Below are 23911 nucleotides of genomic sequence, written 5' to 3'. Positions count from 1 at the left end.
TTGGCTAAAACAATTTTAGCCGCAAACTAAAGTAGTTTCAGCCATTTGAGGGCCCCTAAATATCCAGGGTCCTAGGTTACGGCCTAGTTGGCCTATTCAGTAATCAGATCCTAGAGGTGTTTAGGTGTTCGATTTATTTTTTAAAAGATTCTTTGGTTTCTCGGGCCATGGGACCCTAAGAGGTGTGCCCTCCCCCTCCTCGCATTACAGAGTCTGCGAGTACGCAGATCTCCAGAGTAATCCTAAAGTTGAAAAAAGTTATCTTTTGCAAATTCCAACAAATAAAATTTAACCAACAACTTTTCTTTCCTTCCTTCTTTCTCCAAGTGTACTACCGAGGCCTCCGGGGGTGTTGGCGGTACTACACACTACTCTTTGTCAATTTGGTTCCACGCATGGTTAAGTTACTCCGGTGACAGGAGTAAATTAGGACCCCTTGGAGAGTGATGTCAGCTTTTGTGATCCAGGCCGCTAAAGGTGCGTTTCTCCACGTTTCTGCAAGTTCTTGTAGAATCAAAAAGATGAGATAAGACAAGAACTTAGAATTTGGGTATGGATGATGACCGTGTGAAAAAAACTCAAAAAGAGAAATGCAGGTGTAATAAAAATAGGAGTAAATAAAAACTTCATGACTCGTTCAAGACTCAATGGGTTCTTGTTGATTGCTTTAGTGCCCCATCTCCTTTTGCTTTTAAACCAGTAAATAAATGGGAAAATTGAATGCATATGGAAATCTTTCCGATAGGGTCCGACTGGATATTGGCTATAAAACTATTCCACGTGGGGTTTTGTCTTCTGCAATCTGCATTATAGTAAGATAATTGAAGGTTTGTATTTTACTTGCGTGCAAGCCAACTATAATTTTTATTATGGAAATTAAAAGATAGATACATTGGGACAAAATAGTGACAAGATGAAGCAAAAAATGTATGATAATTTTCTACTATTAAGGCATTGCTTTAAGCTTAAAATAGCGTGTGATCTAAGCTAACCCTCCCCCCCCCATTAGGCCTAAAAATGGAGAATTTTACATCTGATTTTCAAAAATTGTTTTGAATTTATATTTTTAATAATCAAATCAGTTTTCCCGTGCGGGAAAAACAATAGTATTTCCCAGGACGGTAAATACCGGTTGTGGGAAAAATCTTTCCAACCCTGGCCCTGCATCACAATCCTTCTCCACATAGTGTCCGCTTACAAGGTAAATAAAATTAAAAAATAATAATAATAAAGAAAAAAAAACGTTCAATTCAGAAATAATGATAAATAAAATAACGCACCTTTAATAGATTTTGTAAAAATGGTATGAAATTTCCTTCTGGTAAAGGGTAAGTCAAGTAAAACTTCAAACACATGTTTTTTATACATAAATTTAACTTTAGTTTTATTATTTGACATGTCCAAAAAGAAAAAGCAATTTTTGAAACAATAAAATTCTCACATTTTCGCAGGAAAGGGCCCCAGGAACCTCCGTACCAGGAGGCTGGGGCCCCTTTCTAGCACCTAGCCGACCACCCCAGAAGGAGCCAGTCCGGGCCTGGACAAATGTGTTGAGAATCGCTACTCTGCCATAAATGTTCTGTTGATAAAGGTGCCTTCTGATTCTAATCAATCACACTGGTGAATCCAGATGGTGATTGAGTTTTCTGATTGAGTCATTTTTGCTGATATTGTTCGCTTTTCAGACATTACAATCCTCTTCAATACTGTCAGTTTATTTTACTAAGCTTCACTTTCCATCCACTATTTTGCTTTGCCAAGCTTGTCTTACCACGCTGCGTGTATGCTGTCATGACTTTAGATACTGTACCTCTAGAAACACCAAAAAGTTGAGATGCTTCAGTTACACTTGCTTCAGCTAGACGCGCTCCAACAATTTGGCCTCTTTTAAAATTTGAGAAGTTCGATATTTCAAGCGCTTGAAAAAAATCCAAGACGCCCAGAACTTCATTTAATCCACCATATACTACCAGAATATGTACATTGCTATTTATAAAAAAAACCAGATATCTAGTTTTATTCTTTATTACGTACGAAGCACATTCAAAAATATCACTTTTATTCACAGGTGTTTCCATTTTTTTGATAACTACCTGTATATATATATATATATACAGGTGTTTCCATTTTTTTGATAACTACCTGTATATATATATATATATATATATATATATATATAGACTCAAATTTTTAATGATTGGCACAATTGACAATGTACAAAAGGAAGAAAACGTTCATCATCACAAAACAATTAATTTAAATCAAACAATAACATCAAAGTGTATAAAACTATTTTATTTGATTCAAAATCATTTTCATAACAAACTTTTGCTAGATCTGAAATTAAAGTAAAGGTCTCATAAAACTAAAACATACAAGATCTACAACAGAGCATAACAGATTAGAAAACAAAGAAACAAAAGTCTATATGCTATCTCGCAAATCACAGGGAAAGTATCTGGAATTCCTTTGATTTTGGAATACATTTTGGAAAGATATGAGAAGGTAATATAAACATGAAACACAGGCAAGATAGTTTTGATGATCTCTCTTATTAAATAATATATTTCATTGCATGAAAGGAATGCCGATTAATTTTCTTCATAGATCCAACTGTCCATAGCCATGGAATAGTTAGCCAACTCTTCATCAGTAAACCAGAGTCCTATTTCTTTCTCTGCACTGGGCACTGAATCACTACCATGAATAATGTTTCTGAAAAGCATAAGAGTTCTTTATTAGAATAGAGATTCAAGGTACAGTAATTTTAATGTACAAGAATAGAGACCCATTGTGAATACGGGGGGGGGGGGGAGGAGTAGGACATAAGATGATATAACATTTTTAACACTACTGTTCACATGTGCTGCTACATGTTTCGTTCACTAGTGCCCCGTCATCTACCTTAGAACTAATTTTTAAAAATAAAGGAATTTTAATTTAATTTAAAAATTAAAACATTATCATAAATTCATTTGAATGTGCGTATAATGGTTTACAACAATTAAGTTTAGCTCATTTGTTTGTTTAAAATATGTTTTCACTTGAAGAAGACAGCAATACGATTACATACAACACCGGCTAAAACAAAGAAGTTGTCGCCACAGAAACATAAACTGGCTCATTGCTCCAAAAGTTTGGTCAAGAAGTAGGACTAGTACTGCCATTACTTGAGAATTTTTCAAGATGGTTTGCTTAAGGTTATCCTGGCAAAACATACCATGTTCACACGCGCACTGTGCTCACACATGCCCCCTTTTCCTCTATATGTGTATGTTAATACAGGGTGTTAACCTGTTTAACCTGCAAGACCTCTATTTTCGCAACCGTTTGCGCTAGATGTATACTTCCAATTGCAAAAATGCTCAAAACCAGATGCGGAGTTAAAAGACATTAAAAAGTTTGAAGCAAAAAGAAAAAGGTCAAAAAAATATAAAATTTATCTTTTTATTTGGGCCTTAGGTCCCCTAACTTATATGTAGAGAAATTATTTCCATTGAAAAATATTACTTTCACAAAAACTTGACATTTGTGCAACCAAAACTCAAGGAGATATTCCAGTTCAAAATTTTAAGGGGCCATACAGAAGATGAGATTGGAACTTATCGCCCTTTCAGAAGAATGAAGGTTGTTAAAGTTTAAAAAAAAACAAAGGTATTTATAATTTTCATTGCTATACAAAAATTTATGCAAATGTTATGCCGTGATACGCAAAAACACACAGCAAAATCTCGAACAACTTGAAAAACCACTCTATGCACACATATAATTTTAAACACTTGTTAACCGCTATATTTTCCCCCAAAAGGTGATACTGATGGTGAGTGTTAAGTGGTGGAAGTCACAAAACACTGCGTATCATATCTCGGTGAATGTTGGTCCTACTAATTTCAAACTTTTTGTGTTGGAATTGTTTTTCAATAGAACTTATTACCCTAAATATAAGTTAGGGGACCTTGTGCCTGTACAAAAAGTTAAATCTTATATTTTGTGACTCATTTTTATTTTCACTTAAAAATTTCTATATCTTAACTCTGCATCTGATTTTGAACAATTTTGCAATTGGAAGTATGCATCGAGGACTAACGGTTTAAAAAATAGAGATCTTACAGGCTAAAACGGAACACCCTGTATGTTCCCAATACAAATCCACAGTTAACATTGGATCTCTACCAAATTTGGCAGGGAAGTATTTGGGAAAGGAACTTAGGGAGGTAAAAAAAAGTACCGAACTGTTCGAATTTCAATTTAGGAACCAAAAAGGGCATTAAATGGCTCTTTCTACCCTAAATAATTATCCGATTTCCTTGATTTAGGTCTCATTCGATAGTCCCTAAAAAATATTCCTCCAGTTGATTTACTTCCTTCAAATAAAAAAAAGGCTGTAAAATTACCGATCAAAGAGCTATAAACATTTATTCCATATCAAATCGGAAATTTATCATTTGCCAATGAGCTTGGTTTAAAATAAACGCGAATAAAATATTTTTTGATCTGTGGCCATTTCTTACTAGACTGTGAACAAACAAAATTCTTGCTTTTGCTTTAAGGTAAAAATGTCCCCTTTTGCATACTTTTGGTTTTTTTTATTTTTTCTATTTATTTTATTTTTATTTTATTTTTTGTACTGCCAGCAGAAGATAATCAAGGATTTTAGTTGCACTAATGGACAGTTGCGTTTAATTGACTCAGGACTTAAAAATTCAATGTTCACAAAATTTAATAATTATTTTGACGAGAAATTTTACAGCATTTTTTTTTTCTATTATTTTAGCCCAATTATTGAACACGTCACATGACATAACTTTTACTTTCGAGGTAGACTGTGCAAAGTTGGGCAACATAGTAAATAGACGAATAAATTAAGTAATTTGCTGCAGTTAAAATTAAAGTGAGTTTCCAGTTTAAATTCCAAACTGGGTTTTGCATATTGAAGCACTGGTACACACTTAAAACTATCTTTTGTAACATTAAAGTAGTGCATCTTGTGTGCACTTAAATATTTATTAATACTTTTAAAGACTTAAATCATGTAATTTTTCGCCCCTCAAATTAAACAGAATTTCTAGTTGAATTCTGAACTATGTTTTGCATATCCAAGCACTGGTACAAATTCAAAAATATTAGGGGGTTTTTTTCGCAAAGGCACCCATATGGGGAGCTCAAGCCCCCCCCCCCCTGAAATTAGAACTTCCTTGCTTTTAGTACTTTTTTCTTTGCAAAAATGTAAAAACATTTCTTCTCCAGCAATAAATGAATAAATTATTAAAAACGTCAAATTTTAATAACTCTAATTTATACTGAAATCTGTTTCTATGGGAGAAAATAATCCTGCTAAACTATGGGGAAAATATCTGAGCCCCCCCCCCCTTAAAATTTTGCATATGAGCGCCCTTGTACCGGCAGTATATTTTAGTTTAAAATCTAGTTTGGAAACAACTTTTGTATTTATACTTATGCCATTACAATGACCCCATAGGTCACCTACCCCAGGAGCGGACCTCGCCTGTTCTTATTATTGGTTCTGTTAATTATTTACTAGCTTTTTAAAGATATATATATATTTTTAAACTAAAATATAATGGAAATATAAAGAAAATATATTTGCTCTGAAACAAAACTTAAAAACCGTTGGAAAATCGGATTCTCTTCCAGCAAGCAGAAAAATTCTACACTGAACCTACTCTTTTTCACTTACAAATGAAAAGTAGACTTACGTTACTTTACAGCATTTCTGAAAAGGAGTAGCAATCTCTAAAACATCCGATACCGATTTTTTATATTTCTTATTATTTCCTCAACAGTTGACAAAAAACACAAGCTGACCAACAGAAAGCTTTATTGTACAAGCATGAGTTTTTTTATTAATTTTCTATATTTTTCTTACAACTTTGAAAACAAAATGGTATATTTATAATAGCACAATTCCATGAATCTAAGATTGAAAGTCGCGAAATCCACCAGTAAGAGGAAAAATCACAAGCATGAAATTTATTAGCTTGTGGATTCCTATTACATAATGCAGGACTGGCGAACTTTTATGCGAGGTGTGCCACATTCTGGAGGAAAAAATATATGGATGCCACTTTCAATATTCCAACACTCGCAGCTAGTTATCACAAAACTTTTTAATTTTTTTTTTTTTTTTTTATAATCTTACGTACAGAATCATAAGTGGCTTCTTAGAGGATTTGGCGTCTTAGAGGCATTTCAAATTTGTGCATTATGGCTACCTAACTGGAGCGATTTCCTGTTTTTGCAGAATTTTTAATTTAATCCCACTAAGAATATGGAAAACGGTATAAGTCTCCATTAAAACTTAAAAGGAAATAACGTCTTTATTGATCATCTGTCTGCTGCCGAAAATAAATATTTCGACAGGTAAGCAGAATCAAAAGTTAAAACTTCAAATATTTTGTTCCTGCTACAACTAGATTGGCGAAATGAAAATAGATAAAATGTAAATGATCATCTATCGAAAATTAAAGTAAAAAAAAGTCAAAGAAAAAAAATCATCTTCAAAAAAGAAATGGCACCTAATCAGCATGAAAAATGGGGCTGCCAAGAGCCAAGACGGCCCTGGTCAGTTTGGGTACGCCTTGCCACTACTTACACTCAAATGTGCTGCGGGTTAGCCACCCGCTCAGTTAAAGCACACAGCCTGTTTATAAAAGAAAGCACAAGGCACTTCCTTTCAATCAGTGACTTTTATAACAGGCAGTAACAAATTTACATAACTTAGAAGACATGAACAAACAGGTTAACTTACCTTCCAACTTGAATACACAGATCCCCTCTTAAAGTCCCGGGAGCAGACTCCATCGGATTAGTTGCACCTATGATGTCTCTGCCTGTCTTTACAATATTCAATCCTTCCCAAACCTAAAAAATATCAGGCAAAATGGAGCCACATTAAACATAATAAAATTAAGATTTCCTTACAGCTCTCCGATAATCTTAGAGCAAAATGGAAATCTAGACTTCTTTATAAATATCATTTTATACCTATATCATGTAACACAGGCAGGGTTGGGTTTTTTGCCAGTGGAAAAAACCATGGCAAAAATTGAAAAAACAGCAAAAATCTAATTGCAAATAAAGTAGCATTATAATGTTAATCAAGAAATAGTGACAATATAATATAAATAATGCACTTTAATATTTTAGTTATGTCTCTTCATGTTACTTCTAATTTATAAGGTGAAAAATAAATAAATAACAAATGTTGGGATTGCAAAACTTAAGATTTTAAATGTTTTCTAAAACGATTTTTTCAGAATGAGCCAACTTTTATTTCTTTTATTTTATAGTTAAATCTTGATTAAGTATACTTTATATAAATATTTAGTATTTTGTAAAAAATGCTATAATAAACAAGCTAATTACATTTTCACTGTAAGTTAATTATTTGTCTAAGATGTTACAAACTGAAATTTTATGTTAATGTTAAAAAATTTAAAAGTAAAAATGCTCCATAATTTTAAAAGTAAATTAAACCTTAAATTTTTTTAAACTATAAAAGTAATTAAATTAAAATTTTATCAAAATCTTTTCATGCTTTTTAGAGACGTACCGAGTAGCACTTTGGCCGAGTAGCCGAGTACCGAGTACTCGGCTGAGTTACCAAGTACTAATTACGTTTTAAGAAGGACCACCGACACACGTGATGAATTTTGAACTTATTGGAATAGTTGTATAGACCTCCTTGTATATATAATAGTTTTTAAAACTAAATTCCTGCTGAAATTTAATTACGCATTATTTAAAAAATTTTGTTTATGTCAAAAATTTTACAAAAAAATTATATTTAAAATTAAAAATACATAAATAAAAGGTATGAATCAAGTTGGAATTAAAACAAATTATACCAATTATAGTTATAGTCTGCCAAACATAAATAATTTTTAAAAGCAAATAAAACAAATGTGCAGGAACACTGCAGACACGTGTTTCTGCGATATAAGGAACATCTTTTTCAGTGCATAAAATGTGAGCTAAAGAATGTAAAGACATTTGACAAAAGAATCCGACTTTTGTCGGATGCCTTTAAAGCCCCGAGCTCACACTTTGTGCATTGAAAAAGGAATTCCTTGTAATGCTATAACACATGTCTGTAATGTGCTTTTAACGTTGTTTTATTTCCTCAAAGGTATTTTTATAATTCTTATAACTAATTTTTGTTTGTAGCAAAAATCCATTTTTAATATAAAAATTCCATATTTTCTATACTTACTTTTTTTGCACAATTTTTAATAAATAAGTTTTATTTACTTTGGGGACATTAAAATAGAGATTTATTCCATTGAAGCATTACAAACTTCATTATTCTCAAAATTTAAATTTGACTTCTATAAATGATTGCAGAATATGCTTGCACTTTTTTATAAATTTTAATATCTGTCTTGGACAATATTCAATTTTTTGCAACTACTCAGTATTGGCCGAGTATCGGATCAAAATTTGGCCGAGTACCGAGTACTCGGCAAATTGGCCGAGTAGGCCCGAGTACCGAGTAGTTACCGAGTACTCGGTACGTCTCTAATGCTTTTACTTTTATATAAAAAGAAAAAAAAACTGTCCATAAGTTGTTAACACAAAATCTTTTTTCGCCACTTTGGCAAAAACCTATTTTTGCCGGGCGGTAAAAACCATGGTTTTTTCTACCTACCGGCAAAAACTTACCAACCCTGAACACAGGTATATGTATTTCAATTAATCATAACATACTCTCTAAAAGCAAAATGAAAGCCATTTTAAGATATGTCAAGCTTTTAGCTCTAAATATATTAAAGACATTGCAAAATAAAAAATATTGCAATTGTAGAACAGAATTTTGTATGATAGTAAAACTATCAGAAAATGAATGGCATCATAGATGAAAATGAATAGTGCACCTCCTCCTCCCCTCCCCCAATTGCAATCAAACCCTCTATACTTTTTTATTTAACTATATAACAAATTAAAAGTTCAACCAAGAAGTGCATTTGGTAGTTTTAAAGCTGGTTGTTTCCTTCTATCAACCCTTAAATAAATGTTTTTTAGTAAGGAAAGCAGTTTTTTCCCCCCGTCAAAATAAAGCATTCTTATTTTAAAATTTCATGCAGGGCAAATATCTATTAGAACATTAGTTCAAAATAAAAATGTTTGGTTATCCTTTCTCATTTTGGATGACATTCCATAGTTTGGTACACAGTCCGATGTTTGGCTATTTATTGTGCCCTGAGACTAAGTAAAATTGGTCTAATTAAATTCTCAAATTTTTGGTACTTGGTTGTAAGGGTTGTTTAATGAAATTGGTTTTCAAACCATACACTTCAATCAAGGTTGTAACCTTAGAGGAACTATTTAAGGAGCATCTGTAGCAGGGTTGGCTTTCTGCCGGCAGAAACTAGTTTTTTGCCATGCCAGTGGCAGAAACTGGTTATAACCGGTAAAAACCGGCAGAAACTGGCAAAAACTTAAAAGCATCTTTAATAACTCAAGTAATTACTAAATGATATTCGTTTTAAACTAAAAAATTTAATTTTATTCAATCATTTTAAAAAATAAAATCTTATGCTAGTGCCCTTGATTTAGTTTGGAAAGGGAACTTTTGAATTGCAGATGTCTGTAATATTTGGATTAATCTAACAAAGGACGAAAAATCAATGGGTGCTTAGGAAAGAGGAGTGACATATAGAATTAAACAGGCATTATGGATTGTAATTTGCTCACTTATATGCTTCATCTAAATTGCTTGTGATTGAAATTATCACGTGCTTTAAGAAGAAAGTGCCAGAATTTTACTTGCCAATATCAACATAGATTTTGTACCTAATGTCACAGCTTCTCAAAACAAATTGGCCCCATTTCTCAAAACTGATTTTTCCAGTCAAATTTTTACCACAATCTCAGCAACTGCATGGTGGACCACTTTAAAAAAAATGTACCTACAACAAATGAAAGTTTCACGAACATTGCTTGTTCCTTGATTGCCTGTAGCTCTTCTGTTGCAAGAATATTCTAATTTGTACATATTAAATAAATAAACTGTTCAGATTTAAGGAACCACCTTTTCTAAGAGGCAACTGCAGGATCCAAACAATGTAACATTTGATTTTGAACTGTGATAATATTGCAATTAAATCGTGCTTTGGTTAACAATTATTTTTTCCATGCATTTTCTGTGTCAATAATTAATTTTTTGTCATTTTGTGAGTTTTTGCCAGTTTCTGCCGCAAATGTGGCAGACAGTGGTTTTTGCCATGCCGGTTTTTAACCGGTTTCTACCAGTGGTTTTAACCGCCTCGGCAGAAACCTGCCAACCCTGATCTGTAGTGCTTTTAAGGAGCAATTTAAAATTTTGCGGAGCAATTCAGTGTTTTGTATAAAAATCAATTAAAACAACTAAAAACACTCATCTAAAAATGTTTTTCAGCTTTAATAATTGCTTTAAGCACTAGTAAGAAACAATTATTTTTAAATTAATAAAATAGCCTTAAACAATATTTCAATCTTTGAGTATAAGCATCTTTAATTTCTCATATTTACATGTTTGTCATGATAAAATAGCAAAATGATAAATAGTTTGAAAACGTTCGGGTGGGAAATGCGGAGTAAAATAACTTCTTTGCAGAGCCATTTTTTAGGAGCAACTCCGCAAAATGCAGAGCAGTTGGCAACCCTGACTTCAATGCTTAAGAGAAGACATTAGATTTATATGTTTTATTGCCAAACAAAAAATTTTAAATTTTGAAACATTAAGTATATTAAAAAATCCTCATCAATAGGAGAATGTTTTATTCTTTTCTTTTTTTGCATCGTTAGTTTTACCATTTTTCAGCTTAATTTGCAAGTAATTTTACACTTTCAAGTATCCAAGTATTTGTTTTGTTAGTCACAATTTAGTGTTTTATTTATTGTTTAATAAATCAGTTGAAAATAAAACAGTTAAATTCAACTTAATAAATGTAATCATTAAGTGCAAATAATTTTAGGAGCAAACATATTACTGTTAATTTTTAAATGAACCAGTGATGTTGTCTGCGGACCAATACACATTCATGTTGACTGGTCTGAAAGACCAGTAGGAACTTTTACTGATATCTAACACTGCATAGGAATGCTGAGAAGCCAGAAATGTAAACAATGATGATAGACTTCAACATGAAAACCAATGATTTGAGGAATGATGATAAAGCAAGCAATTTCTATTCAACGCAAAAAGAAGATTAGAGTCAGAAACATTTCAACTCAGCAAAACATTTAAAGATTACCAATTCAAAGAAGCTTGCTCTTCTCCAGGAAATATCATATGATTGTATTTTTGGGGTTATTTCGTTAGTTGGGAACTTAGCATGGTTGTCAAATCTTAAACGTGAATTTTATTTCCCCAACCCTGTTGCTTTAGCAAATAGATGCTATGCAACTGCACCATGCAAATACATTCCCTTTAAAACATATTACATAATAACTAAACCAGTCCTCACCAGAGAATGAAAAATTTGATGCCAATGGATCAAGATCGCCAATTTTCCAACTGTCTAAATCTCCACATATTTGTTCCTAAGGTGTACTTGCAGATATGAAATAAAAGTCGTCTTATTTTCGGTGTAAATAATTTTATTTTGGTAACCCTGATGATTTATAGTAACCCAATGTGAATAGATGTTTCTGGTCTCTTTGTTTAGATTTGCACAGAAAAATACCTCTTGCGCACGCGCTGGAGCCAAAAATTTACGCCAATGAAGAAAGATCGCCAGATTCCCAATTATCGAAATATCACCGAAATAAACCTTATTCCAAGAGACATTTTTAATATGTTCAAAAGCTCAACTTACCATAGGAACAACAGGACCCAATTGCATATACCTTACTAAACCAGGGGAAAAAAGGACGGCCAGCAAGATCTGCATAATGCTTTTCCAAAAGCTCGTTAGACGCCTAAAAAAATTCAGAAAAGGATTAAATCATGCATAAGTATACACCGTTTTTAATAATTTTAAAATTTTATATTCTTCTAAAGCAGACTTAATTGCTTTGTTATCTAAGATTTCATTACATTTTCGGTGCAATTTAAAAATATTTTCATAGAAAATGAAATGTTATAAGAAAATGTACCTGCATAAATTTCATTGCTACCAACTTGAACCCTTTCTCTTCGAATCGAGAGATGATTTTACCAATAAGCCCACGTTGAACACCGTCGGGCTTAATCATGATGAATGTTCTTTCGCGAGCAGCCATTTTCTTGAAAGAACTTTCAGATTCACAACTGACCGAAGGACTGTACAATGTTTGAGTAGCGGTGACAGAATTTATGAGATATAAACAAAAGCCGGTAGTAATGGCGATGAAGGCCGCAGCAATTAAAGGAACTGGTCGTCTCATTGACACCTCTCAACACTTCCAAATAAAAGCTTCCAAATAAATAAGTAAAAAATACTACTCATTTGGATAAAATTTTATTTGTTTTTAAATATGCATTGCATTATAATTAATTTATTTGTTTTATTCCTTAATTATCAGGAATCGTATTTTGATTTCTGTGGCGCTATAAGCTAAGCCATTACATTCATTGAATTTTGTTTCATTCACTATTGTGGTATTTGCGAATGGCATCGCTTATGAGGAGCCAACAACACAGAATCCAACGCGCGTGTCTATGGTGTTTCGTTAAATTGGTCGCCCTCAGCCGAAGCTATCTGCTATAGTAAAACAAAATGGTGAGATTAAATGCGTCAATTAACCTCTATTTTAAATATTTGACATGCAAATTCTGTACTATGTGACTTTTAATGAATTTGCGGCCTAACTTCCGTGGATGTTTTAAGATACAATCACTACATCGTGAAACAAATGGCATCCATGTGATAGTTGTAGCTCCTGTTAATATATGAACACCTAAGTTGTTGCACATTTTGTTTATATTCTGACAGAAATACTCGCAAATAAAGCCCTAATTTTTAATCAACACTCTGATCTAGTGTATTTTTCCAATGTTACTGAAGTATAGTATTACGTAATACGTTATTGTTATTTGTTTACTTTTTCCCCCTCAGCATCAAAATGATACATAAGTATTATTTTGTTTTTTTTTTTTTTTATCATCGAAATGTCAAGAATTCTGTGGAACTGATGTTGATTTTTACTTTTAGGGATTCGTTAAAGTAGTTAAGAGCAAAGCCTATTTCAAGAGGTTTCAAGTGAAATTTCGCAGGCGAAGAGGTATACGGACTTGTATTATTTGACTCAATTTGTTTCTTGTTCTACTTGTAATTTAATCATGGGTGTAGGTTTAGTGGAAATGATGTATCGACAAAACGATGTGACATTTGAATGAAAAATATATCTTCTAAGTTGCATAAAATTTGATACGCATTTTGAGAAATATCGCATCTTAAAACTTTCACCCATGATTTTTTTGAAATCATTTTGTAATATCTTTTGCTCATATGTTATGTGTTTTTCCTATGTTACCTGATGTGATCCTATGTGGCCCTTGTTTTTGGTATGAAATGTCTTGAATTAAAAATGGATTTGTTATTTTGCTGCTCTGACTGTGGGGTAAATAAATGTACCTCAATTTTGTAAGTGTAGCGTGAAGTCATACAAATGTCTTGGCATTAATCTACAACAGTCTAACCTGCTTTAAAAAAGAAAAAAACCTACTTGATACAAGTAATATTTTGATTCATAAGATTTCTATTGAGTTCACCCTTAGAAAGTCATCGGTTGAGTCATAAATCCTCAGTCAAAGCTATAACAGCCCTTGTTTTCAATTTGGAGTAAAGCAGCATTTTAAAATTTTATGTATGTTGATGCGAATGTTGTCACTAAAAATGCTGTGCTTTTGTAGGATATTGGAATTATTTTGAAGAATTTAAAATGTCAAAATTCTAAGAGTTTTTATATGTTAAAAAATCATTTTCTACACTAATAGTTCAATCCCCTGTTTTTCAGGCTGTGAGTTATCTTTGGAAATTGACTCGTGAATAAGACTGGTGAATTAAAATTTAAAGCAAATTAACTAAAGTCTTTTATAAAAGAACCCAGAGCCAGCATAACTGTTTATATATATATATAAAATACTCTGTTATAGGCAAGCTAATTAAATAGTCCCTACTCTTAAACTTTCAGCAAAAGAGTTAAAACATTGGAGCTTGACTAAATCTTAAGTTCCCATGTATTCAATCAGCTATTAAGCTACGTCTTATATGTGTAATCATTAGGATCCTCCACCGCCCCCTTGCACCATTTTTGCGACAGGCAACCTTCAACTACCTTCTAAGGCTAGTATCTTTCAAAAAAAAAAACTAACTCTCGTAATTTCATCACAAAAGATGCCTCTATCCCTCCTCCCTCCATAATTGTAATACACACATGCCCTCCCTCTGCACCATTTTCGAGATGCTTTCTATTTATGTCAAGTTCGCCTACTGCCGAAAGGGGGAAATGTGCGACAGTTGCGTACATTCTTTTTTTTTACAAAAGACTTCATTTATTTTAGCATGGACAGTGTCACACCATTTCTGCCACTAAGATTGTTCAGATCATCTGTTCTAAACATTTAATTGATCCTCTGAAAGTTTTCAAAGTCTGTAACCAAGTAGCAAGTATGTTTATTATTAAATGCCTAATCTGGAACTTTCTGTTACAGAGGGTAGAACTGACTATTATGCCCGTGTCCGATTGGTTGTCCAAGACAAAAACAAGTACAACACTCCCAAATATCGCATGATAGTTCGTTTTACTAATAAAGACATTATTTGTCAGGTATTATACTTTCTTATTTAATCTTTTTTGTTTTCATGTGAACTTTTCAAATTAAAGTAGCAGATGTCATCAGCTACTGAACTTTCGTCATGAAGATATGTTATTTATATTAAGCAAAAAACGTGCAATAACACTAACTAGAATCATTCTCTTTTGTTTTATATCCAAGGTGTATTGCTTATGTTTTTTTTTCTTTTTACTTGAAATATTTACAATTGCCCTGTTTCAAGTAGGGACAATAGTTCTTTTCTGTAAAGAGCTCCTTTTTGTGCGAGTTTAATTCATAGATTAAATTTTAATTGTTGTTATTAATTTAAATGTTGATTTAAGGATTTAGAGTACCTTAAATACACTTGGAGTGTGTTAGAAAGCTCTTCATGCAACCACAGTTAGAACAAAATTGTAATCAAATAATCTTTTAGTACTTTATTATTAGAGACGTACCAAGTAGCACATTGGCGGAGTACTTGGCCTTTCACTACTCCGCCGAGTACCAAGTTCCAATTATGTTTTAAGACCGACACACGCATGATGAATTCTGAACTCATTGGAATAGTAATATAGACCTCCAAATAATAGTTTAAAGAAAAAAACTCCAGCTGAAATTTAATTATGCATTATTTAGAAGATTTTGGTTTCTGTTGATAATTTTACAAATAAGTAATTTTTTAAAGCAAGAATAAACAAATACATGAAATGTAGGATTAATCAAGTTGGATATAAAACAAATCATATCAATCTATACTTCTAGTCTGGCAAACTTAAATAATTTGTAAAAGCAAATGAAACAACTTTAAAAGCACAAATGTGCTAGAGCACTGCAGACACGTATTTCTGTATTACAAGGAACATCTTTTTCATTGCATAAAATGTGAGCTAATGAATGTTTAAAAAAATCAGATATTTGTCGGATGTCTTAAAATTTGTAAGCTTGCAATTTTCTGTACTTACCTTTTTTCCCCATTTTTAATAAATAAGTTTCATCAACTTTGGGGAATTATAAGATTTACTCCATTGAAGCATAAAAAACTTCATTATTCTCAAAATTTGAATTTTACTTGTAAATGATTGCAGTATATTATATGCTTGTACTTTTTTATTAATTGTTAAATCTGCTTTGAACAATATTCAATTTTTTACAACTACTCGGTATTGGCTGAATACAGAGAACTCTGCAAATTGGCTGAGTAGGCCGAGTACATACTCAGTACGTCTCTACTTATTATTAAATTAAAACAAAAGCTTTAACTGAGATCGCGCTAAGGATTTCGAATTGGCCAAATTTCAAAAGTCTTAGCCAAAGACTAACTTTTACTGATTTCAAAGTATTTTTGTCTGTAGAAATACTTAATTAGAGTAGTAGTATGAAGTATTAATTTTTTGAGGATAAGGGCAGGGGTCAATCTAAGTTTTTGTCCGTTTTTAAGACTTTTGAAAGAAAAAGCAAAATAATGATAAATGATACTTTAAGCTAGTAAGGTACAAAGAAAAGATTTAATCGAGCAACAGTATTTTGTTTCACTAGCTCCGCATGCGCTTTCTGTTCGAAAGTTATAAAGTGGTCAAGAAACATTCGGACTAGTGCAGGGTCATTCCATAGAAATGTCAACCTCAACCTCAGAAATTTTTTTACCACAAAGTCCTAATTGTGACCTATCATTTCATTCAGCATACTTTCTAGTACATAAATCCAGTAACAGTTTGCAAAAATTTCATTCGGTGTTTTTCTTCTGGTTCTAAACGTGCGAGGTTGTAGAAAAGGCTTAGCATGTGCAAAAAACACGCGTCTACGTTTTCTTGTGTAATGTAAAAATGTTTGCAAATTTTTAAAAGAACTGTGTTTATTCTTAATGATTAGATGTTGGCCTAATAAAATTGACAGTTCTTTTTGCATGCATTATAAGATAAGTATTTTAAGTAGTTTGGTTATTTCATTGAAAATATTTACATTACGTTAGTCACGAAAATGTACTATTTTCTACTTAAAAACTAAACCAGATGATTGAACCAAACAGAACTTTTTATTTTCTTACATCTGTGTCATATCTACTTAAAAAGTGCAAAATATTTATTTTAGTATCAATAGATATAAAGTAATTAGTGTGACTAATGTAACATTTTAAAAATGACTGCTAATATTTAAAATTTATTTAATATACATTTTCATAAACAAATTTGAATATGTAGGCATTCTACATTGAATAAAAATATAACGAATGAAAAATACCAGTAATATTACATTGTAGACCTGTTTTAAAGGTCTTTATAAGGATACTTCCAATTTAAAGAATTATTAAAAAAGAAAAAAGGTGAGTAAAGCAAAATGAGTACTCTACTGAATGTGCATTTAACACAAGAATTTAAGCTTCAGAATTAAGATAATAGAAATACAGTCTTAACAAAGAAGAACATCTCTATATTTTAGAAAATACATCGCCACCTATTATTAAAATGAAGTAACGGCTGCTCGTTGGAAAACATTTGAAGATGTTACATGATACAGTGACAACAAGCACTGCTGCCATATATTTCAGAAAATGCAAGAATGATCATTTAGAAATTCAAACATTTGCGGTGATATCGGGAATTAAAATGCATTCTGCAAAAACGTTCGAATATTCTTTTTTTCAATATAAATACATTTTAATTCAAAAGGATGCACAACACTATTCGTTCGATGAAACAGTAAACCTTAAAAAATGATATGTCATTGAAAAGTACTACGGAGTTTCTTATGACGATAACTAGTATATCAGCAGAATACTAGAATTCAGTGAAACTACCAACTTGCTAAAAGTTAAATTTTTAAAAGAGAGATATTAAGGATTCAATTAGCCCAAGAATGATGTTATTCAGTTTGTAAAAGCAGTTTTTTTATTTGTTTATTTTTTTTTTCGCACATTCAAATTGAGTTAATTGAACTGAATCCTTCTACTCAATTTCTTACACTAATATAGAAAAGAAGTAAAGAAAGAACCATAATACAACACAAAGAAGGTTCCTAAAAAGTGTAAAAGTAATATAAGAGCAAGAAATTAATTATAAAAAGTTTTTTATATGCATTCATTGCTTGTTATTCGATGGTTACGTTAGTCACACACAGTTTTTCGGAAAAGTACCATTTAGGGCCAAAAAAGATTCATCTGTAAGAAATCTGTAGTACAATTTTAAAAATAGATTGTTTACCTTTTACAAATATATCGGCCAATTTTAAATGTCTGCGTAAGTTTCAGAAAAATTTGCCTCGTAAGATAAGCATTGTTTCTCAGGGTTGCAAAAATGTTACGTTAGTCACGATGCCTTTTTTGGTGAAAAAATACTTGCCAGCGCTTATTTTGCTTTAAATCCTTGGTAGAAATGAAAAATAGTCACCTTGTACATTTTAAATATGCATATTTAACCAAAACACATTTATTTTTACTCCCGGTGTAAGTAAAAAGAGTTTGAAAATCAGCTGCGAATGTTACGTTAGTCACTATGGAATGAACCTGCAGTAAAAAAAAAGGCTAAAAACAACTGAAAGTTATTAAAGAGTGCATTCCTATCGTGGTCCAATGTTTACAACATTGAATACAATGAATCCGTGTTTCTACTCCGCAGCAACGCTGCGCACTCAACATCCTTCCAATCAGCAAAGGTGCAACTCAAGAGGTAAAAGTCATCCTATCTCCAATGCTTGTGCGCGCCTCATTCAGCTCGGGAGAGGCTAGATGGTCGGAGGATAAAACAACTTTCAGTGACTGCTCGAGTCGGAGTTTTGTGAAAGATCCGTTTTCAGGGGTCGGAATTTTGTAAAGGGCTCGTTTTTAGGGGTCCAAATTTTGTAAATGGACCTACTTTTTTGTCTAGATCGACGCCTGAAGGGGGGGGGGTTCCTATTGAGATTTCCGAGATTTTTCTGTTTGTCAATAAATTCGCCGAATTTAAAATTTTATCATATTTGGCGAATGCTTAACACGATCCCTGTTTAAGATGAACTGGCCTTAACCCTTTCCGGCGTTTTGGTCACAAAAAAGGACACCAATTTTAAAAAATTCTTTAAAAAAAAGTTTTTTCTTTAAAGCTCCAAAAATCGCTGCATTAGTTGCTTTTATTTCTCTTTAATGCACACAGATGGCAGCACTATTAAATATGACTCTTTTTGTTGGCTTAATTTCTTGTTTAAAATACCTCGATTTTCAAGCTCAAATACAATATTTTTCTCAAGATTTTAAAATTTACACCATAATCTAAATTAGTCAACCATTTTCCCTCAGGAATCCTGAGCTAATCAATCATAATTTTGCAAAAGATTAGAGTTCATTTTTGAATGCATAAACAAAGTTTCTTTCCAGGTGTCCCCAAATGTGGACACCGTCCTTCTAGAGCATTGATCTCACTGTTGTGGGTGAAAGATGTAATTTGAAACATTTCAGAAAAGGGGGACCAAAAGAATAGTTTACAATGGGCTTTTGTTTATTTCGGGTTCTTGACCCAGAACAGGTGAATTTGAAGGCCCATGACTGCACACATTTGAGATCCGCTTTTCCTACCAGACAGTTGTATACTTTTTTTATTCTCAGCTCTGATATTATTTTTTCTGTAAATGGTATTATACAGTCGTATTTTTTCATTTAATATTTTATAGCACAAAAGGAATGCACATAGTCAGAACAATGTGCCAAAAATATTTTTAACATTTTTTAAGTTGCTTATTTAGATAATTTTATATAATCTATATGAACTTTCTTGAATTTTACTTCATCTTTGTCTTGTTATTTTTATAGTAAAAATATTGGATTTTGTGCTCTAAATATTCTTAATGGTATAAATTATTGAAATAATTAGTAAAAATGCTTAAGAACTTAAAATATTTGAAATAACTCCAATTGTTAAACGAGGTAAACATAACCACTTCAGAAAACAATTTCTGCTCTAGGAGGGCGGTGGTCACAAACAGGAACACCACCCCCAGCTGGAGGGAGTGAATTTAAAAAAATTTTTGACTGTAAAATCTATGTCCAGATAACCAATTTATCCCATCCATTGTGTTTTTTTATTATATTTCTAAAATTTTAATGACCCGTGCCTGTAAGGGTTATCAAAATTATTTCCCATTTGAATAGAATAATTTTCTTTTCCAGCAGTTTTGTGTCCGTGAAAAAAGCTGATCATGTGTTTTGAAGCATATGTTAAATTGTTTGGTGTAGAGAATGCAGCTCACACTAGTTTACTGTTGGGCATGTTGGTCTGCTTGGAAGCTGTTGTCGAATGGGTTCTTCAGGAATTGCCAAAACAGGATCGCAGAATATAAGTCAGTACATTAGCTGTCTTTTTATATTCTACATCCTTGACAACAGTATTTATAAGTATTTGCTATTCAATGCAATTAGTACTTTTAGTGTCACCTACCTCTTCGTGTTACGGCTTAGGTTAATGCAAATAGTACTAGCAAGTCATCTGTCCACAGTTGCAAGCTACCAAAAACTTTCTATTAAGCTACTAGTGGCTAAAAAAATAACTAAAATGTGCCTTTTTAATTAGTTTTTTGAATTTTCGTACAATTGAATGTATTGATTTTGAAATAATTATGTATAATTGCTTTTTATTATTATTATTAAAATGTGATCAATCCCCATTTACAGATAGCGTACGCCAGAATAGAAGGAGATGTCATCGTGTGTGCAGCATATGCCCATGAGCTCCCTCGATATGGCGTCAAGGTCGGGTTGACCAATTATGCCGCAGCCTATTGCACTGGATTACTACTTGCTAGACGGGTATTCTTATATACTGAATCTTTAATTATATAAATAGTTACTTGCTTTTAATTACTACTTAAGTAGTTAAAACTGATGAAGTAGGAAATTATTCCTGAACCATAAAAGAAATCTCAAGTTATCTGTAACGTATAATGTACGCTTGTTTTGGTGTGCGTTATTTAACTTTTAGCATGGACTAAGTTTGAAAAATTGTTATTTGTTTTAAAATATCCCAAAAATGCTGACCTAAATTTTCCATGTTATTACTTTGTGGCACCTCAAAACTGACAGCAGACATTTAGGATCGCCAATAAATATTAGTTTAAAAAAGACTGCTAATTTAATTTTTTGTGAACGGCATTCATCTATATTATCTCGGTCTGTATATGACTTTTTCTTAGATTTCTTATGAGAATTCAGAGTAAAAGGTCAGCAATTTCCCATTTTAATTAAAATTGAAACTACTAAATTTACTATGCCAGCTAAAAAATTAGTCCATGTGTTTTTCCTTTGCCTTCGCTGCTGGCACACTCTCCAAAATTTGATTGTTCGATAATAAGCTAAGAAAATCCTAATGTTTGCAATAACTTCTGATAATCTGTTGTTCACATGTTTTTCTAGTTATTGCACAAATTCAAGATGGATAGCATATATGAAGGAGTTGTAGATGCTAATGGAGAAGATTATGCTGTTGAAGATGTTGAAGGCAAACCTGGAGCATTCAGATGTTATTTGGATGTTGGATTAGCTCGCACTACCACTGGAGCCAGAGTTTTTGGTGCCATGAAAGGGGCAGTGGATGGAGGCTTAGACATTCCTCATAGGTGAGGAGCTTTTAATTTTTTAAATAGAACAAAATACTTTAAAGATGTCAGTTAAAACTAATGTTTTTGTTTGTTTGTTTGTTGTTAAATAGGAAGATAAATAATTTCTACATCTAGTCTATTTTCTCAACTTCTGATAACTTATTGGATTTTTGAGATAGCGAGCTGGAATTTTATCACAAAGTGTAGGATCTGACTGGGCTTTGAATTATGAAGGTTATAAATTGATATCTTTTGCGCACATGCAGTGAAGCTTCAACTGCTTTAAACGTTTATATTTCAACAAATTTTCAATATTTTAAAATTTTCTTACTCTTTCTCTTGTGTACTGTAAAATATTCTGAAAGTTTAGTAATGTTTAACAGAAAACTCTATTATGAGCACAAAAACCTTTTTAAAAATCGTATTTTTGAAAGAAATACTTTTATTTCCGTGAGTATAAGAGATACTTTCCCGAAAATATGAAAACTAATTCTACACAGTTTGTATAGTGGTTGTAAAAAAAAATCTTTACATTTGGTTCGCAATTAAAAACTTGACATAACTTTTTCTTGTCATTATTTTACTTGGCATGCTCCCTTGAGAATTGTCCAAATAGGGTCAGGTGGGGTAAAATGGGTATAAAATAGCCTACTTTTGGATTTTTACTCAAATATTTTTGTCAGAATATATTGTTTCTATTTATTTTTATTTTTTTTTTATGTATACGTTACATATGTTGTGAGTAGAATTAAATGATTTTCATACATAAATTGATACAGATTTATTTTTCAGAGGAGTGTTTATGACTATATGTTATCTATACCAATTTTACCCCACGCAGGTGAAAATGGGTAGCTTGTGGGGTAAAATGGGTATTGAAGTCTAAGAAGTGATAAAAAAAAAGCATCTATTTGTTTATTGCAGTGTGATAATATTGACTTCAGAGTCAGTTAACAAAGTTTAACTATTTGATTTTAAAAAAATAGTGCAAACAGTAAATTTGGCAAAATTTTAATAAGGTTTCTTTCAATGCATGGTATCCATACTTGTCATTCTTTAAAAAAGTAATGACCTCAATTGTTAAGTTCTGGCTCATTAAATTTTTTTATTATTTTGATGTTGTTCAATAAAATCCATGTCTACATCGGAAAAAATAAAAAAAAATCCCCCATCTCGGATTTTTTTAAAATATTTCATTTCATAATATTTCCATCAACAGCCATATATTTGCCAATAAATTCTTTTTTGCTTGTTTCCTCTAAGTATAATATTTATACCCAGTCACCTGTGGTTAAACTTTGCTTCATGAGCATATTTTTAGCAGTTTCTATTCCAGATACTTCCTCTGAATGGAAACTCTTTTTCCACTATTTTTTTATTTTCTTGTTTTTTAATTCATTATTTTTTCCACTTTCAACTCTTAGCCTTTCTAAAACATCTTTGTCAATACTTCCTATTATTCCAGCATTCATTTATGTTGTTTTAAATAACTCATGCAGGTAGTTGTCAAATCTGAACAGGGTTCGTACGGGTCATGGAAATCCTGGAAAGTCATGGGGAAAAAATAAGTGAATTTCAGACCTGGAAGAGTCATGGAAAATTGAAATTTCCATTAAAAGTCATAGAAATTTATTTCAAGTCATGGAAAAATGTCCTGGACAGCGATAAAATAACATTAACTAATAGAGCATTACAAATCTAGGGTGCTCGGGCAAAAGAGTATAAGTCAAAAATACTGAATTTTAAGGGGAGCTGTTTTTCCACAGCTTTCCTTCTAGATTTCAGAAGTAGACCACTCCATCAGGTGTTTGTTTATTTTCACAATGTTTACTACACATTTACTATCTGAATTGCAATGAAAGATAAGGTCCATATAGTATAAATATGAAATAACCTGATTTTACTCAATTTTTGACTTATACTCTTTTTCCCGAGCACTCTAGAAATATTGAGTGATAGCAAAAAAGAGTTATTAAAAGTGGAAAATTTGAGCTATCCCAAAATCAAATCTGAATTTTGAAAAATCATTGTATTCACTTCTGTTGCAGCCGCTTATTTTCAACACTTCTTATGTTTTATATTATATAGTAGCGAACTTGCACGTTCTTGGTTTTGTCACGCCCTCTCAAAAAAGCAATCTAATTACATCCGAGTTTGATTCCAGTACTCATAAAATCTTTGTTATTAAATTTATCAGAGTTTATCTTAATTTGTTGAAGGTTTTATAAAGTAAAGATCTTTAGTCAGGCGATAGAATACAGAAAAGGGGGAATTCAAATACTAGTGCCCAACATACGGCCCACAAAACTAATCCATGTGACCCACTGCTACGTTCGATGTCAATAATCGAACATGTTCTGGAATTTCTGAATCAACAGGGTTCGTACGCCCTTGAAAAACCTTGAAAAGTGCTTGAAAAAAAAAGTTCATTTTCAAGTGCTTGAAAACCTTGAAAAAGTTTTAAAACCTTGAAAAAGTTTCTTAGTGCTTAAATTCTTTCAAAAATCAACGAATTGTGCTTAAAAGTTTTAAAAAAGTATTTCACCAATGCAATTTTCTGAACATGTGTTCAGTATGCAACATCGCGAAAAATTGCTTCCGTGTTTGGGA

General features: G+C 32.0%; 2 protein-coding genes across 2 annotated transcripts in view; one reads left to right on the top strand and one right to left on the bottom strand.

Moving 5' to 3' along the window:
- Positions 1-2280: 2280 nt before the first annotated feature.
- On the bottom strand, positions 2281-12363 carry LOC129225528 (nucleoside diphosphate kinase-like). Its single transcript, XM_054859960.1, is given in 5 exon segments — positions 2281-2715; positions 6770-6882; positions 11820-11864; positions 11866-11922; positions 12100-12363. Coding segments are annotated over 5 exon segments (465 nt in total). The 5' UTR covers positions 12226-12363; the 3' UTR covers positions 2281-2591.
- A 223-nt stretch (positions 12364-12586) lies between these two features.
- Positions 12587-23911, top strand: part of LOC129225527 (60S ribosomal protein L5-A-like) — a 30417-nt gene continuing 19092 nt past the window's right edge. The window contains exons 1-5 of the mRNA XM_054859958.1: positions 12587-12704; positions 13137-13206; positions 14639-14754; positions 20379-20513; positions 21117-21319. Of these exons, the coding sequence (XP_054715933.1) occupies positions 12702-12704; positions 13137-13206; positions 14639-14754; positions 20379-20513; positions 21117-21319 (527 nt within the window). The 5' untranslated portion in view covers positions 12587-12701. The remainder of the gene's footprint in view (positions 12705-13136; positions 13207-14638; positions 14755-20378; positions 20514-21116; positions 21320-23911) is intronic.

The sequence above is a fragment of the Uloborus diversus genome, chromosome 7, assembly GCF_026930045.1.
Source record: "Uloborus diversus isolate 005 chromosome 7, Udiv.v.3.1, whole genome shotgun sequence".
Classification (NCBI taxonomy): domain Eukaryota; kingdom Metazoa; phylum Arthropoda; class Arachnida; order Araneae; family Uloboridae; genus Uloborus; species Uloborus diversus.
This window is presented reverse-complemented; position numbering and strand designations above follow the sequence as displayed.